Genomic DNA, 17,324 nt, shown 5'->3' with positions numbered 1-17,324 from the left:
ATCTATCTATCTATCTATCTATCTATCTATCTATCTATCTATCTATCTATCTATCTATCTATCTATCTATCTATCTATCTATCTATCTATCTATCTATCTATCTATCTATCTATCTATCTATCTATCTATCTATCTATCTATCTATCTATCTATCTATCTATCTATCTATCTATCTATCTATCTATCTATCTATCTATCTATCTATCTATCTATCTATCTATCTATCTATCTATCTATCTATCTATCTATCTATCTATCTATCTATCTATCTATCTATCTATCTATCTATCTATCTATCTATCTATCTATCTATCTATCTATCTATCTATCTATCTATCTATCTATCTATCTATCTATCTATCTATCTATCTATCTATCTATCTATCTATCTATCTATCTATCTATCTATCTATCTATCTATCTATCTATCTATCTATCTATCTATCTATCTATCTATCTATCTATCTATCTATCTATCTATCTATCTATCTATCTATCTATCTATCTATCTATCTATCTATCTATCTATCTATCTATCTATCTATCTATCTATCTATCTATCTATCTATCTATCTATCTATCTATCTATCTATCTATCTATCTATCTATCTATCTATCTATCTATCTATCTATCTATCTATCTATCTATCTATCTATCTATCTATCTATCTATCTATCTATCTATCTATCTATCTATCTATCTATCTATCTATCTATCTATCTATCTATCTATCTATCTATCTATCTATCTATCTATCTATCTATCTATCTATCTATCTATCTATCTATCTATCTATCTATCTATCTATCTATCTATCTATCTATCTATCTATCTATCTATCTATCTATCTATCTATCTATCTATCTATCTATCTATCTATCTATCTATCTATCTATCTATCTATCTATCTATCTATCTATCTATCTATCTATCTATCTATCTATCTATCTATCTATCTATCTATCTATCTATCTATCTATCTATCTATCTATCTATCTATCTATCTATCTATCTATCTATCTATCTATCTATCTATCTATCTATCTATCTATCTATCTATCTATCTATCTATCTATCTATCTATCTATCTATCTATCTATCTATCTATCTATCTATCTATCTATCTATCTATCTATCTATCTATCTATCTATCTATCTATCTATCTATCTATCTATCTATCTATCTATCTATCTATCTATCTATCTATCTATCTATCTATCTATCTATCTATCTATCTATCTATCTATCTATCTATCTATCTATCTATCTATCTATCTATCTATCTATCTATCTATCTATCTATCTATCTATCTATCTATCTATCTATCTATCTATCTATCTATCTATCTATCTATCTATCTATCTATCTATCTATCTATCTATCTATCTATCTATCTATCTATCTATCTATCTATCTATCTATCTATCTATCTATCTATCTATCTATCTATCTATCTATCTATCTATCTATCTATCTATCTATCTATCTATCTATCTATCTATCTATCTATCTATCTATCTATCTATCTATCTATCTATCTATCTATCTATCTATCTATCTATCTATCTATCTATCTATCTATCTATCTATCTATCTATCTATCTATCTATCTATCTATCTATCTATCTATCTATCTATCTATCTATCTATCTATCTATCTATCTATCTATCTATCTATCTATCTATCTATCTATCTATCTATCTATCTATCTATCTATCTATCTATCTATCTATCTATCTATCTATCTATCTATCTATCTATCTATCTATCTATCTATCTATCTATCTATCTATCTATCTATCTATCTATCTATCTATCTATCTATCTATCTATCTATCTATCTATCTATCTATCTATCTATCTATCTATCTATCTATCTATCTATCTATCTATCTATCTATCTATCTATCTATCTATCTATCTATCTATCTATCTATCTATCTATCTATCTATCTATCTATCTATCTATCTATCTATCTATCTATCTATCTATCTATCTATCTATCTATCTATCTATCTATCTATCTATCTATCTATCTATCTATCTATCTATCTATCTATCTATCTATCTATCTATCTATCTATCTATCTATCTATCTATCTATCTATCTATCTATCTATCTATCTATCTATCTATCTATCTATCTATCTATCTATCTATCTATCTATCTATCTATCTATCTATCTATCTATCTATCTATCTATCTATCTATCTATCTATCTATCTATCTATCTATCTATCTATCTATCTATCTATCTATCTATCTATCTATCTATCTATCTATCTATCTATCTATCTATCTATCTATCTATCTATCTATCTATCTATCTATCTATCTATCTATCTATCTATCTATCTATCTATCTATCTATCTATCTATCTATCTATCTATCTATCTATCTATCTATCTATCTATCTATCTATCTATCTATCTATCTATCTATCTATCTATCTATCTATCTATCTATCTATCTATCTATCTATCTATCTATCTATCTATCTATCTATCTATCTATCTATCTATCTATCTATCTATCTATCTATCTATCTATCTATCTATCTATCTATCTATCTATCTATCTATCTATCTATCTATCTATCTATCTATCTATCTATCTATCTATCTATCTATCTATCTATCTATCTATCTATCTATCTATCTATCTATCTATCTATCTATCTATCTATCTATCTATCTATCTATCTATCTATCTATCTATCTATCTATCTATCTATCTATCTATCTATCTATCTATCTATCTATCTATCTATCTATCTATCTATCTATCTATCTATCTATCTATCTATCTATCTATCTATCTATCTATCTATCTATCTATCTATCTATCTATCTATCTATCTATCTATCTACTCCAGAAAGTTAAACAGATTTGTCAATTACTTATATTAAAAAAACTTTATCCTTTCAGTACTTGTGAGCTTCTGAAGTTAAGGTTGTTCTTTTCTGTCTAAGTGCTCTCTGATGACACATGTCATGGGAACTACCTAGTTTAGAAGAGGTTTGCTATGGGGATTTGCTTCTAAACTGGGCGGTTCCCGAGACACGTGTCAAGATTTTTTTTAATAGAAGTCATTTACAAATGTTTAACTTTCTGGAGCCAGTTGAGTTGTTTTTTTTTCTTTTTTTTTTTTTTTTTACCCCTTTTTAAGGTCATTTATACTGCTTGAAACAAAGACTAGTATCTTTGGGTAAAATCTTGCAGAACTACAGTAGCACAAACTGCTGAAAGGTATTCTGGTGAATTTATTTTTATTTTTTTTCTCATATCAACTGGCTCCAAAAAGTTAAACAGATTTTTAAATTACTTCTATTAAAAAATCTTAATCCTTCCAGTACTTAGCTGCTGAAGGTGAGATGTTTTCCGTCTGACCACAGTGCTCTGCTCACACCTCCCTGTCTGTCTCAGGAACTGCCCAAAGCAGGAGCAAATCCCCATAGCAAACCTCTCCTGCTCCGGACAGTTCCTAAGACAGAGGTGTCAGCAGAGAGCCCTGTGGTCAGACAGAAAAGAACATCTCAACTTCAGCAACTAAGTACTGGAAGGATTAAGTTTTTTTTTTAATAGAAATGTACAAATCTGTTTAACTTTCTGGAGCCAGCTGATGAGAAAAAAAAGTATTTTACAGGAGTACCCCTTTAAAGCATGGCTGTCACAAATTAATACCCCCATCAACTAATCTCGGGATGACAAAGTTAACAATTACAATTCGGGCATACCTTTTTGCTGCTTTCTAGCAGCTTTGATGAATCTAAAAAAGAGTGCTTTTATATCAGTCGACAGTTGGAAAGGCGTGGCTATGACCTGTGGCCGCCATGCCTATCCCCTGTATGTCAGTGCTGGGACTGCTGTGTGATTGATATGCATGTCCCAGTGCATTGGCTCCTTATTAATAAAAATATTATTTATTACCTGCAGGCGGCAAATTTACAACCTTAATTAAAGAAAATGTGCCTGCTCTCCTGCCGCCTTAGAGTGCACACTGGCGATGCAGGCGGCAAGTTTTCAGAGTGAGTGCACAGTGTAATGCTGTAGGCAATGGAAGAAGCGAGCACTTGCTCTGAAAACTCACAGCCTGCATGTAAGAATAAGGGGGCTATGCTCTAGGACCTGTGTCCTTCCCACAGCGGTCCCAGCGCTGACATACAGGGAACAGATGTGGCTGCCTCAGGGCATAGGCACGCCTATCCAACTATTGCTTACCCTGATATAAATCATTTTTTAAGCCTGATCAAAGCTGCCAGAAAGCAGCAAAAGGTATGCCTAAATTGTAATTAACAACTTTGTCATCCTAGGATTAGTTTATGGGGGTACAAATTTGTGACAGTTGAGCTTTAAATTGAATCTGTCAGCTGTACTTTCTTTTATACCTAAACTGCGACAATGGTGTCCGCAGCTTTGAACAGGGAAAAAGCGGTCAGGCTACAGCTGTATTACATATACTTATGGTGAGTGATGGGACTGAAGTTCTGTCACTTGCTGCAGTTATATACTGTAGGACACTACGTGCAGTGATGAGGCTCAGCCCCTCCTCTCTGCAAAGCTAGAGAGATTATGAGAAACGTGGGCAACAGAATTCATATCTGAGGAAATAGGAATAAAGATGGCAGACAACCTATGTATGCCACATGAACTCTATTATTTTCGAATAGCCTATGTTGCTTCTTTAATACTTTCTTCCCTTGATGCCTAAATACTGTGTATGCTTTTAAGGAATTTTGCAAACAGCTGGTACTTTTTATGTATTGGGAAGGAAGCAACCTATGACTAAGAAATATTTATATCCATTATTCCATTGATGTTAGTTCAAATTGCAGAGTAGATTTGTTGGTTAAAATAACTAAAATCTCTCTCTTTATAGGAAACTTTGCAGGCTACCATTGTGGAGAATGTAAATTTGGCTGGATGGGACCCAACTGTGATCAACGGAGGCCACCAGTAGTACGGAAAAATATTCACTCCCTAACTCCTCAGGAGAGGGCTCAGTTCTTGGATGCTCTGGATCGTGCAAAAAACACCATTCATCCTGACTATGTAATTGCTACTCAGCATTGGCTTGGAATTCTTGGGCCAAATGGAACTGAACCACAAATAGCGAACACCAGCATCTATAATTTCTTTGTCTGGCTTCATTACTATTCGGTCAGAGATACATTGTTAGGTTTGTTAATCTTTTTATTATCTTAAGAGTAACCATAGTGTGTGTGTGTGTGTGTGTGTGTGTGGTTCTTCTTATGAATTAGGGATGCACGAATACCATGTTCTTTAAGATTAAGTTCTGAAACTTTCTTTTCAAGTACTCACCAATAACAATTGCTGAAATAGTTTATTTTTAAACTGTCAGACACCAGCCCAGCTATCTCTGCCTGCCCCCTGCTGCTCATTCCTTATACCTGTGTAGTTGTAATAACAACCCTATCACTTATCATCAAACGCTGTAAATTAAAAATTGTCAGTCCCCCATGAAGATAGACAACCATCTGTGCCAGTTATACTCCTCTGTTCTCATTGCATGTTCTTGCACCACCAACCCCCCCCCCCCCCATATGCCGGCTGGTTCCTGGTCTTCCAGAGCAACCCCAAAGCCAGCACTGAGAGCCTGACCTCTACCAATGTTGCTGTCAATCACCACCCTGCAAGTTCTAAGGACGGACACTCCTGCCAAGTGCTGCTTAAACATGTCAATGTGGGAGCATATTTTTCCTTCCATGACTTGCCTTTTTCAGAAGTGGCCAGCGGAGGTATCGGGACATTTGCACAAGTACAAATGTCCAGTATTGCAAAGTTGCAAATGTCCAGTATTGGCATCAATACTGGTAATATTGCATCACTACTATAAATCAACAGTTCATACAGTAAAAGAACCATTTTAATGTGGAATCCTAACTTTATCAGCTGTTTTCCTCCTCCCTAGGCTCTCGGTCAAACAATGGGCACACAACAGTTTATTCTGGAAAATCTTTAACATAAATATGTATTTTTTTTTCTGCCAGGCATAGAAACGGTGGGTGTCGTTCACAGCATAGTTGCCATGCCTGGTTATTGCAACCCAGCTCCTCTTTACTTCAATCGGGCAAGGCCACCGATCCTTTTTTAACTCCTTTCATAATCTCTCTACATTTCACAGTGCTCTTACACTTTGATGGCCCTCACTAGAAAGGGACACCCCTTTTACTCATTTAGGTGTGGTGCCTAACCCAACATGTTGACATGGTGAGCAACATTGTACAACATTGTGAGGTGAGCAACATTGTACAGTAATAAGCACTTCCTGCAGCTCTGAAATGAGTTGTCATTGTAGCTGATCTATGGAATTACAAGGATTTTCTTATGTGGTTGCTGCCTTAGTTTATAACAAATTTGATGACGCTGTTTTCTCATGCAACAGGTACTGTTGTGTCTACTTCAGTTATAGAAACAATTATTAAACTTACCCCTACCAAACCAGACTCCTGAGACCAAAGCCCCTACCCCACAATCCTTCCCATGTTGCCCCAAAAGAGGCAGTGCGCAATCTTAACTTTTTAACTGGTGGGGGTCAGCCACAGTGTTTCTAAACACAATGCACTGCTTTACCAAAGAAAGTTTGCCATTAAACCACACAACACTGTTAAGATCTTTAACTGACTGCAAGCTGTGCCTTTGAATGTAGAAAATGCCTCATATGCAGAAACAAACACCAGCATTAATAGCAAAACAAACACATAAGCATGACAAACGTAAAAAGAGGGTGTGTGGAACAAACATCCAACTACAAGGAGAGAGTGAGGCCTAGACCATGCCAATCATTAAGCTACCTGGGAAGGGCTGCCAGAAGTGGGGAAATGCCCAGCAGTGGATCAGCTGGGCATATTATGGCATAGCCTACACAGGGTCCATGGGTGAATGTACCACAAGGCATAGGGAAATGAGGTTTGTGAGAGGGCTCAGCAGTCAGTTGGCCCTGCTGCTATTTGCCACCCTACCCCTCCATACTGCTGAAACCTAAGCACTTAGCCTACAAACCTTAGCATGTACCTCAAAAAACAAGAGGCAGGACAACAAATTTTAGGTAGGGTTGGTAACCGGCCACAGCAAACGAAGCACTGTTTTAACAAAGTAGTTGTTACAGAAGGTATGAGAATGAAGCTACAACTGACCATGGTGAGAAAATCCCATTGAACCAAACATGATTAAGATCTATAACCGAGTGCCAAGGAGGAGCCCATGTACACCTACTTTGCTTTCATGGACCTGTAAGCATTACATGGTCAGCCATTTATTTGAATAGCTATGTAGTGTAACATTGCAGCTTCCCCCAACAATAGTGATGACATTAAGGTGGCTCAGTCAAATCTGCTAATTTCAAGTGGACTGCCCATATGTTTATCAATTCCCCCACCTCCCTGTACAACAGCTGATGGGGGTGAGATGTATCGGGAGTGCTGGATTACAACGGCCCAATGCTTTTGTACTTTGGAAGCTTTGGCCAGTGATGTCTGGCAGGGACATTCTCCACTCTCCCCATTTAAAACTCCTGCATGTTGTGGGACAGTTGCTTGTAGCAATTGGCTTCCACTTTTAATTAACATCATCATGTTTATTTGGCTTAAACAAAGATTACATACGGGTCAGTGCCGAAATATCTGATCCACTTGTTTTTCATTTTTCAGAGACTAAGAAATGTGTAAGCTGACATATCCTAACCGTGCTGAGTAATAATAATGACCCTCTCTTCATAATGCTGACTGCCCATTTCCCTTGTACAGCCTGTCATATGCATGCACTTTATTGAGTTATTGTATGGTGTTAAGGCAATGTATTAAATAACAGTGTTTGTATTGCCTTTGACAAATCTGTGAAGGAGCTTGTATCTTCTGTGTACATTAACAAGGTAGGAAAACAATGTGCAATGCTTTCTCTATTCCATATGATAAATGACTATTTTGTTGTTGCACTGGAGTCTCATAAATAAGGACAAGTGCATATATTTTCCAGCTTGCTTTTAGTGTGGCTCATGTGTGATTTTTAGCTTATATTTTTATTATATTTTATCCCTTTTTTTTAAATGTAGTCTTAAATGATTTTTTGTTCTTAATATAAATTGTTAGTTACATTTTAATGTCTTTCAAAAATAATTCCCAAAGATCAATATCTTATTCTGTTCAGCTATCCACAGACCATTTAGATGCAGTGGACCTAGAAGTGAACCCTGCAGCACCATTAGTCTGCTTTAGGGTACGTTCACACATACGCAGATTTGATGCACAGGATTTTCTGCAAAAAAATTTCAATGTAAATTAAATGACTGAGCACAGCTTCTAATCTGCAGTTACAAATCCTGCGCAGGATACTGTATGTGTGGACGTACCCTTACTAGGATAATCATCGGTTCTATCAAATTACTAACCTGACATCTAATGAATCAATGGATCGGCCCAAAGAAAATGTTACTTCATGTTCATTTATCCTTGTAAAAGCCTTTTCTTCCATTATTGAGCTCTGTTTGATATTGGAAGCCTACAGTAAAATTGTACTCTATGCTTTAGGGCCAGGACGTCCTTTTAAAGCCATTGACTTGTCTCATAAAGGACCGGCCTTTATCACATGGCATCGATACCACCTGTTGCTGCTGGAGAGAGATTTGCAGGTAACGCTTTACTGAGGGTACAAAAACTGTTCAATACTGGTCTTTATTTAGATTATTTACCTATTGTTATCATTTAAATAAAATGCAAATAGAGAATGTTGTATGAAAGCAAAAAAAAAAGCCACAATCGTTGTTGCTTGTTCATTTTCATTTTTGGGGCGTTTTCGGGTCCTTTGGGCTGACAGATGTTGACATAATGTGTATGGACCTTAGAGCAGCTCTAATCTGGCAAGTCTTTGCCAATATCTTTCTAAGGGTAGGGTCAAACGTGCCGTATTTTGGAACTGTATTTTCCTAACAATTTGAAGTCCATGGACAGCAAAATCAGCTGCAAAAAAAATATGCAACAAAATACTGCAAGGGTGACCCTACCCTAAAGGGGTATTTCAGTTTAAAATAATCTCTGCCTGGGGTTATTTATACATGAATACCCCTTTCAGATACTGTTTCTGTTCTTAGCCATACTTTTTCATATGAACCTATCTTATGTTTCACAGAGACTAATTGGTAATGACTCCTTTGCTTTACCATACTGGAACTTTGCTACGGGCAGAAATGAGTGTGACGTGTGCACAGATGAATTGTTTGGGGCCCCTACACTGGAGGATCCTAATTTAATCAGTTCTGGTTCAAGATTTTCAAACTGGGAAATTGTGTGTGACAGGTGAGTTCTTTAACAGACCGATCATTCATTGGGCAAAAATAATGGGGGAGGCTTGAGCTGTTTGAAAATCTAGTGCATTTTAAGGCTGTTTGTATGTTTTTAATCTAAATTTAGTTGGCTTAATTTTAACTAATTTTTAACAAATTTTTTTGGTCAATGTCCATGCACACTGATCCTCACTAGTCCTAGAGCACCATTTGTTTTTACTCCAGCATAGCTGCATCCATTCATTTCATTACGGTCATGTGATCACCAGCCTGACCGACAGAAAATGACTGTGCTTAGTGTGTAATGAGAGGAAGTGGTCGGTGCTGGATCAGCTGACTGAGAGTGCCCCTCTAACCCAACAATGTCCAGTTTGGAGCATTGTCTCATTTAAGCCACACTGATAGAAAAAAGAACCAAGTATTTCTCTTCAGTTTAAAAACTGGCATACATACTTAAACTACACCCCTCATTGTATATGGTATTGTTCCCTACACCTAATTCTCCAGACTGACCCTTTCTGCACTCCAACTATTTTAGCCTAGATGACTATAATCGTCGGGTTACCTTGTGTAATGGAACTAATGAAGGTCGTCTTCGAAGGAGTCCAGTCAACAGATCTGGTGGGCGACTGCCAACTATGGAAGATGTACAAAGATGTCTTTCACTGAAAGAATTTGACAATCCACCTTACTTTACAAACTCCACATTTAGTTTCAGGTATGACTAATGGCTGTTTACATGTGCAATATGTGGTACCTGTGGATTTTATGAAGAAACTCTTTTTGCTCTAATTTTTAGTGACCTGTAGAAAACAAAGTTCTGGAAACATACCTGTTGGGGCCCATTCACACTACAGATATTTCTCTTGGAATTAATTGTTCGCAATGGTATTCTGTTGCTTAGGGCAGACTTCAAAATTTCCATAGAGGAACTTCCAATGCGGATCCAGATTCTGCGAAAAGAATGAACACGTTATTTCTGAGAGAAACTCTCTGGGAGATTAACCCCGATTCCAGGCAGTAAGGATTTCCTGACCTAATTCAGTAAGCAAATTCCTTGCTGAATTACCATAGTGCTCATGGACCCGAAGTCTGCTAGTCTGTCAGGGTGTATACTCAGAATAAAGAATCCTTCCCACATGGTATTAAAATATACAAATAAAACCTATTTATTATTGCCTCTAACACCATCCTGAACCTTTAGGATAAAAAGGTGAAACGTTTAGAGTTGTTAGTGTCTATGTCAGAAGATTATTGGTTTGTGAATAAATAATCTGCAACACAAGAATGTATGAGGACACAGAGGGAGAAACAGTCACATGAATCCTTCAACGTGGTTTTATAGTAGATTTGCTTTGGATAATGCGGAACTGTAGCACCTAGTTTTAGTCTGCTTATACGTGTGTGTGTGTGTGTGTGTGTGTTAAAACTCTCATTGCATATTTTTACCATGCTGTTTCTTATACATACAGGAATGCACTTGAAGGCTTTGAGGAACCAGATGGAGAACTGGATTCTTCTGTAGCGAGCCTACACAATCTGGTGCATGATTTCTTGAATGGAACCAGTGCGCTCTCACACTCAGCTGCCAATGATCCCATCTTTGTGGTATCTATTACTTCATCTTGTTGCTAATGTTTTATTGGAAAATGAGCTCTAGGGCACGTTCCCACTTTTCATATACGCAGCGTATTTCACGCTGGGCAAAATCTGCAGCAGCAGCGGGAAATACGCTGCGTATCTCTCACTCAACATACACACAGGGCATTCCGGTGGCAGCCCTATGTGTGCAGTGAGTTTTGGAGACTGGGCTGTGTGCTGGTGTGACTGTGGCGCACGGCTCCGCCTCCAAAGTGGGAACATGCCATTAGAGTACAGTCATGTGGGCTAGATACTGTAGCTAGTCTGCAGTATAAAATATGCACTAGATTGTGGTTATTTTACTGCAAAATATTTAAATGTTTTCCAAAAAACTACAAACCAGTTGCAGATCTTTAAAGGGGTACTCCGGCGCTTAGACATCTTATCCCCTATCCAAAGGATAGGGGTTAAAATGCCTGATCGTGGGGGTCCCCTCCCATAGGTTTGCATGGAGGGGTGGAGCCGTGACTTCACATGGGGGTGGAGCCGTGACTTCACACGGGGGCGGAGCCGTGACGTCACAATGCTCCGTCCCCGTGATCGATAGTAATCACAGCCGGAGCAAACACGCTCCGGGGACTGATTTTAATGGAGTGTGGCGTGCAAGATCACGGGGGGGTGGGGGCATCTTATCCCTATCCTTTTGGATAGGGGATAAGATGTCTAAGTGCCGGAGTACCCCTTTAACTATTTTGGTGTGTGTGTATGTATATATGTGTATATATAGAGAGAGAGAGAGAGAGAGAGAGAGAGAGAGAATTTTTTTATATATTTTTTTCCCCTTCTCCGCGTTGTAGTAAATGGGAAAGATCCACTATATGCTGTAAATGCAGTGTATACATCATATATAGCCACTTAACTTTTTTTCTGAAACCCCACAAAGAGCTGCCCTGTCTTTTTGCTCTCCCAATATACGGGGTGGGGTGTGGTGTGTTAAAAAATAACTATAAAATGTTGGTGTGACCTTTAACTTTTATATACTCTTATTCTCAGGTACTTCACTCCTTCACTGATGCAGTATTTGATGAATGGATGAAAAGATTTCAACCATCTGATGCGGTTTGGCCTGAGGAAATGGCACCTATAGGACACAATCGCTTGTTTAACATGGTGCCTTTCTTTCCTCCAATAACAAATGACCAACTCTTCACATCTGCTGAGGAGCTGGGATATTCATATGCTATTGAATTACCAGGTAACACTTTCTAGTTACCAACTGGTGTACAGTTTTACCTGCGGTTGTAGCTGGATGACAGTCAGCCCAGTTTGTTTCCTGTTTGGCTTAGTTAAAACCCTCTTGAATGAACAGCACCCAAACTTTTAACATTTTAGTATTTTGAAATTCTTATACAATTTTGTAAAAGTATTTTGTTTTATTTTTATTTTTTTAATCAAGATAATATGGAGTCTGCTTGCAAGTCCCGCTATTTGTTATTATGAATTGCCCATTTTAGTTAACATTTATAAATTCACAAAATAAAGGCAATCTGACTCAGTAGACATTCTGTTAACTTTTTCTTTTTTTTTTTTTTCTTTTCCAGCCTCTGATCCAGACAGCCGTGCAGTCGCTGTGGTGGTTGCATCAACTGTTGGTGGAGTACTTATTGCCTTGCTTGTCCTTTTGGTGTTGCTTGTTCTTTTCATACATAGAAAACAGCGACAAGGCTTTGAACCACTAATGAATGCGAGCTACAACAGTACAAAGTATACAGAAAATGCATAATACAGTATATACCTTTTTACAGTAATTACTTTTATGGGTATTATGACTTGGTGTATACTTTGTTGAAAGTAAAGCACTTCCAGATCGAATATCAAATTTGCTTGTTTATTTAATCACTGCCTAGAACTGTTAACTTATTATAGCATTATGTAAAAGCTGCTTGGTAGCATGTGGCTTAAATGTATCATTAACTTTCCCACACTACAGGTTAAAAACAAAAATACTGACATGATTATCCTTCTGGTATATGTATATGCAATTTTAAAGTTTGTTACTTTTTCTAACCACTGATGCAGTGGTTTTGTTTTTTTTGTGTGTATGGCACAGCTTGGGCAGACTAATCCATGCCCAAAGATGTAGGGACAATAGTATGTACCAATCTGCATACAATTTATCGTTATGGAATGAAATGCAACTCTCCAAAAAGTACCTCAGATTTTTGGTGCAGAGTTTCTTTGCAGATTGACAGTTTATGGTGCAGATGTGCACATTTGTAACCTTGGGCAGCTGTTATTTATAAGGAGCCTCATATAGGCACAGGGCCAACAGGTAGACTGCAAATCACTGTTTGAAGTTTCCCCACAAATCCAACATTTAGCTGTAAGCCAAACAATAATTTGTAGTATTCTACTCTGGTAAATTGTGGTTTGTTTCCACTGTGTACCTAGACTATTAGTGTGCCTTATTTTTGCAATTTTTTGGCGCAGTTTGTAAACTTCCACAAATTTAATGACTTCAGTAGAAAGGCCACAATAAATCCAGTTTTGCAGTGATGAGTTTTATTTTATTTGCATAATCCAAACCATTTAGTGTAAAGATGTTGAAGAAAAATCTTGCTGAAAAACTCTGCTTATACTCGAGTATATACGGTAACAAACTGCTTAAAAAATAAATAAATAAAATGAATGTACACCTCTACAAAGTATGACATAGCAGCTCTTCTATGGACAGACTAGCCTTCACTCCGGTTTAGTACTGAAACTGTAGATTTACACTTTGCTGGTTGTGATTGGTATCAACACGATTCATGCCAACTTGCAGGGTAGCAGCAGACTGATCAGACTGCCCATTGCTACAATGGGCATTTGAGCATTAGAACTGGAACTTGGAGCAATAGAAGAAGGTGTCCTGGTCTGATCAAATTTTCTTTTACCACCTGAGGACATCACTGTGCATCACTTACCTGTACAATCGATGTCGCACACGTGCACTGTCGCAAAACAATTCAGGAGAGGAAGTGTGGTGATCTAGGAGTTCTCGGGTCCTGGCATTCATGTGGATGTTACTTTTGCCATGTACAACCTACTTGAAGGGGTATTCCGGCCAAAGACATCTTATCTCTCTATCCAAAGTATAGAGGATAAACTGTCTGATCACAGGGAGGCCCACCGCTGGGACCCCCCATGATCTCAATGAGCACCCACATTCTATGCGGGGCTGCTTCTCCAGTCTCAGAAACCTGTTTCCGGGACTGGAGAAGTGATGCTCCTTCCATTTGTCTATTGAATAGCGATATCCTTTGGATAGGAATGTCTTTGGCCGGAATTACCCTTTTAAACATTTTTACAGCCCAAGTACTCTTCTTCACGGCAGTGGTATTTCTCAGTAGCAGTGGCCTCTTTCAGCAGGAGAATGCTGCAGTCACACTGCAAAAAAATAAGGAACTGCTTGAGGAACATGAGTTTAAGGTGTTGACCTGACCTAATTCCCACACTTTAAGTTTAATTTGCGTGAAAATAAAGTTCAATCCATGGAAGTTGAGCAAGTGGTTCCAATGTTATGGCTGACTGGTGTATACAGTCACATATATAGTCGCACAAACCGCTTCTCAAGTAGGCATGGGACTCTTCCCTGGCTACTCACTCACACTTCCTTCTTCACCACCCAGCCTTCATACAAGATGCCTCTTTTCTCCCATGATTCCGTGGACTGGAGCAGAGGATAAAGATGATGGTAAACTGTCCTCGCTATAGACAGCTTGCAAGGGGTTCAGAAGAAAAAATGAATATCCGGGTTGGTCAGGTATCTCCCTCTTTATGTTGGAGGAGTGGTGTGTGCCCTGTGCTGACCTACACCCCTAATCCCGGCCAAGTAAATAGGAACGTACACAAGAAACCTTCTCCTGTCCCTACCAGACTAAGGAACTTGCAGAAGTTCCTGCAAACTCATATATAAAATGTTTTCTCCCCCCCCCCCCCCCCCCCCCCCCAGGTTTAATGTTCCTTCAAATAATTTTTTGCCTAAATGTTTTTTTTTGTATTCTTTCTGTACTATATAACACACGGAAGTTAATATCTAAATTCTTTTATTACTCGCTTACACATGTACAAAATGCCAACAATAAAGCCTTCTTTTCTACTATTGTGACGGCCTCCTTTCTGAAATCAAGTATATCTTCATACTGCTTAGCTTTAACAAGCCTAGTAAATGTTTTGTAAGATGAAATAATTAGATGCCACAATAATGTGTTTATACAAATGCAGATCAAGAGTTGGATGTAAAAATACCTCCAGCTGTGAGTCGTCCATGCAGTAAAATAATAGTCCATAGCTTTGTCTACCACTGGGCGATTGTGCTAGAATATAGATACATGCATTTAGACTTTTCCAGTCGAATAATTTAGCTAGATGGTATCTCTATGCTGTACCTCCTCCTGTAGCCTTTCTGTAAATGTCCATAATTAATATCTTTAAAATATTGTTAATAGAATCGCTCCCATCTACAAGCTGTCAGTAAGCTGAAGTGTCTCTTGTGTTTATAAAATGGTCTATTGCTACATAAAATCTAAAAACTCCCCATCTGTCAAGCTCTATTTATGCTACTATAAGAGGTTCAATGTACTACATCAGAACACAGACTATTTCGGCTAAGTTTTCACTTGTATGTATTGAGGGCCCAAACTGTCCCACTGCCTTTTTTTTTTTATTTATTTATTTTTTTGACAAAAACAGCACGGCTGGATGTTGGCATAAAGTCAATAGGTATTTATAAAATGCCTAACCCACTTGGTGCTTTTCCTTTGCCGTTTTGTCCCTCATCTGTTTCTGTGGCTTTGAGCTCAGTGGCAAGAATATACAGTAAACCAGTGATCTCTATAGAATTCTGGTAGAAGTATGGTGACAAGAGTTAAGTTGCTCTGCACAGCAAAAGGTTACAGTAAACCAGCGATCTATACAGATTGTTTTACTGTATGTTTTAGCTACGGGCATAGCTTAGCCCCGATAGGAGCAGGGATTACCGTCCTGCTATGCACAACTGTATACTAGACAGCCATATACCATGCATGTCCATGTGAAAACACAAGCGCTACTTTTTGGTAGGACAGATTTAGGCTGGGATTCCACTTGGTTTTTTTTCTGGCAGTTTTTGGAATACTGCCACTGCAGTTTTTGAGCCAAAGCCAGAAGTGGATCCATAAGGAATGGGACATATAAAGGAAGGACTTGCATTTATCCTCCCTTATGGATCCACTTCTAACTTTGGCTCAAAAACTGCAGTGGCAGTATTCCAAAAACTGCCAGAAAAAACCCAAAGTGGAATCCTAGCCTTATAGGGACAAAAGCTGCCGATTTAAATAATATGGTTCCCTGTATACCATATAATGGAGTAAATGATGATATAGATATATATTTTTCCTATGCATGTCTATTTACCACCCTACACTTTGTGGGATAGGTGCCCTACATGTGAACAAAGGATTGGTACCCTAAAGGCAGTAAAAAACTGCAGGGTACAAAACTGGTGTTTCCAGCAGACCAGAATTTTTTTTTGCCTATTTTGTTTTTTTTTTACCTCCAAAAAATGCCAGTAACCCTGCAAGTGGAAACTTAGGCATATACAAGTCTTAAAGGGTTATTCTGGCTTTATACATCTTATACCCTATCCAAAGGACAGGGGATAAGATGTATGATCGTAAGGGTCCTGCTGCAGGGACCTCCACAATCTTGGTGCAGCCCCCGGCATTCTGTACCAGGCACTGCCATCGAGACATCATGGCCATGCCCCCTCCATTCATTTTTATGGGAGGGGGCCTCCACAGAGCCATGTCAGGGCTTGTTTTTTGCACAACCAATTGTACTTTGTGATGGCTCCATTTACTATAAAATAAACTGTGTGAATTTTCTATACTGGATTCCGGGCCCTGAGCAGTCTTTACTAAGGCAATCAGTCTTTAAAGTTAGATTTCTTAATAGTCTGAGTGTCTCATCAGACAGGAAGTTTGTAAAACCTGCAGTAAATATTTAATTACCCATGGTCTATCATTATTGCCTCTTATGGTTTGACTCACTGACTGTAAAAGTCCAGGACTAATTCCACAATTTGACATATGCCAGTTTTTGATCTTCTCTCCTTAAAAAAGACAGAACTTGTTTTGCAGTTATCTCCGTGTTGCATCAATGCTAGTAATTAAATGACTTGACTCATTGCCACGAGGCATCAGTGATTAAATGCCAGCGACGTGGGCGTCTGATAACACAGCTTCTCTCAGCTGGAGACGTTTGTGAGAATAAAAATGCCAAGCAGTTGGCAAGACATGAAACTACTGGTCTGGTTAATACTATAACAAACATTCTTGCAGACAGGTGTCCTTTCTGTTTGCCATTGCCTAGCGTATAAGGGTTTTTAATTTCTAGTGCTATCACAAGGAGTTGGA

The 17,324-nt window shown here is 37.8% G+C and overlaps 1 protein-coding gene across 2 annotated transcripts in view; it reads left to right on the top strand.

The window, feature by feature from the left end:
- DCT (dopachrome tautomerase) overlaps positions 1–12,906 on the top strand; it is a 56,979-nt gene extending 44,073 nt beyond the window's left edge. For both annotated transcript variants that reach the window (XM_056560484.1, XM_056560483.1), the window contains exons 2-8: positions 4,888–5,187; positions 8,555–8,655; positions 9,153–9,319; positions 9,845–10,024; positions 10,779–10,914; positions 11,941–12,142; positions 12,489–12,906. In XM_056560484.1, the coding sequence (XP_056416459.1) occupies positions 4,932–5,187; positions 8,555–8,655; positions 9,153–9,319; positions 9,845–10,024; positions 10,779–10,914; positions 11,941–12,142; positions 12,489–12,670 (1,224 nt within the window). In that variant the 5' untranslated portion in view covers positions 4,888–4,931 and the 3' untranslated portion in view covers positions 12,671–12,906. The remainder of the gene's footprint in view (positions 1–4,887; positions 5,188–8,554; positions 8,656–9,152; positions 9,320–9,844; positions 10,025–10,778; positions 10,915–11,940; positions 12,143–12,488) is intronic.
- Positions 12,907–17,324: the final 4,418 nt, after the last annotated feature.

Source organism: Hyla sarda, chromosome 2, assembly GCF_029499605.1.
Source record: "Hyla sarda isolate aHylSar1 chromosome 2, aHylSar1.hap1, whole genome shotgun sequence".
NCBI lineage: Eukaryota > Metazoa > Chordata > Amphibia > Anura > Hylidae > Hyla > Hyla sarda.
This window is presented reverse-complemented; position numbering and strand designations above follow the sequence as displayed.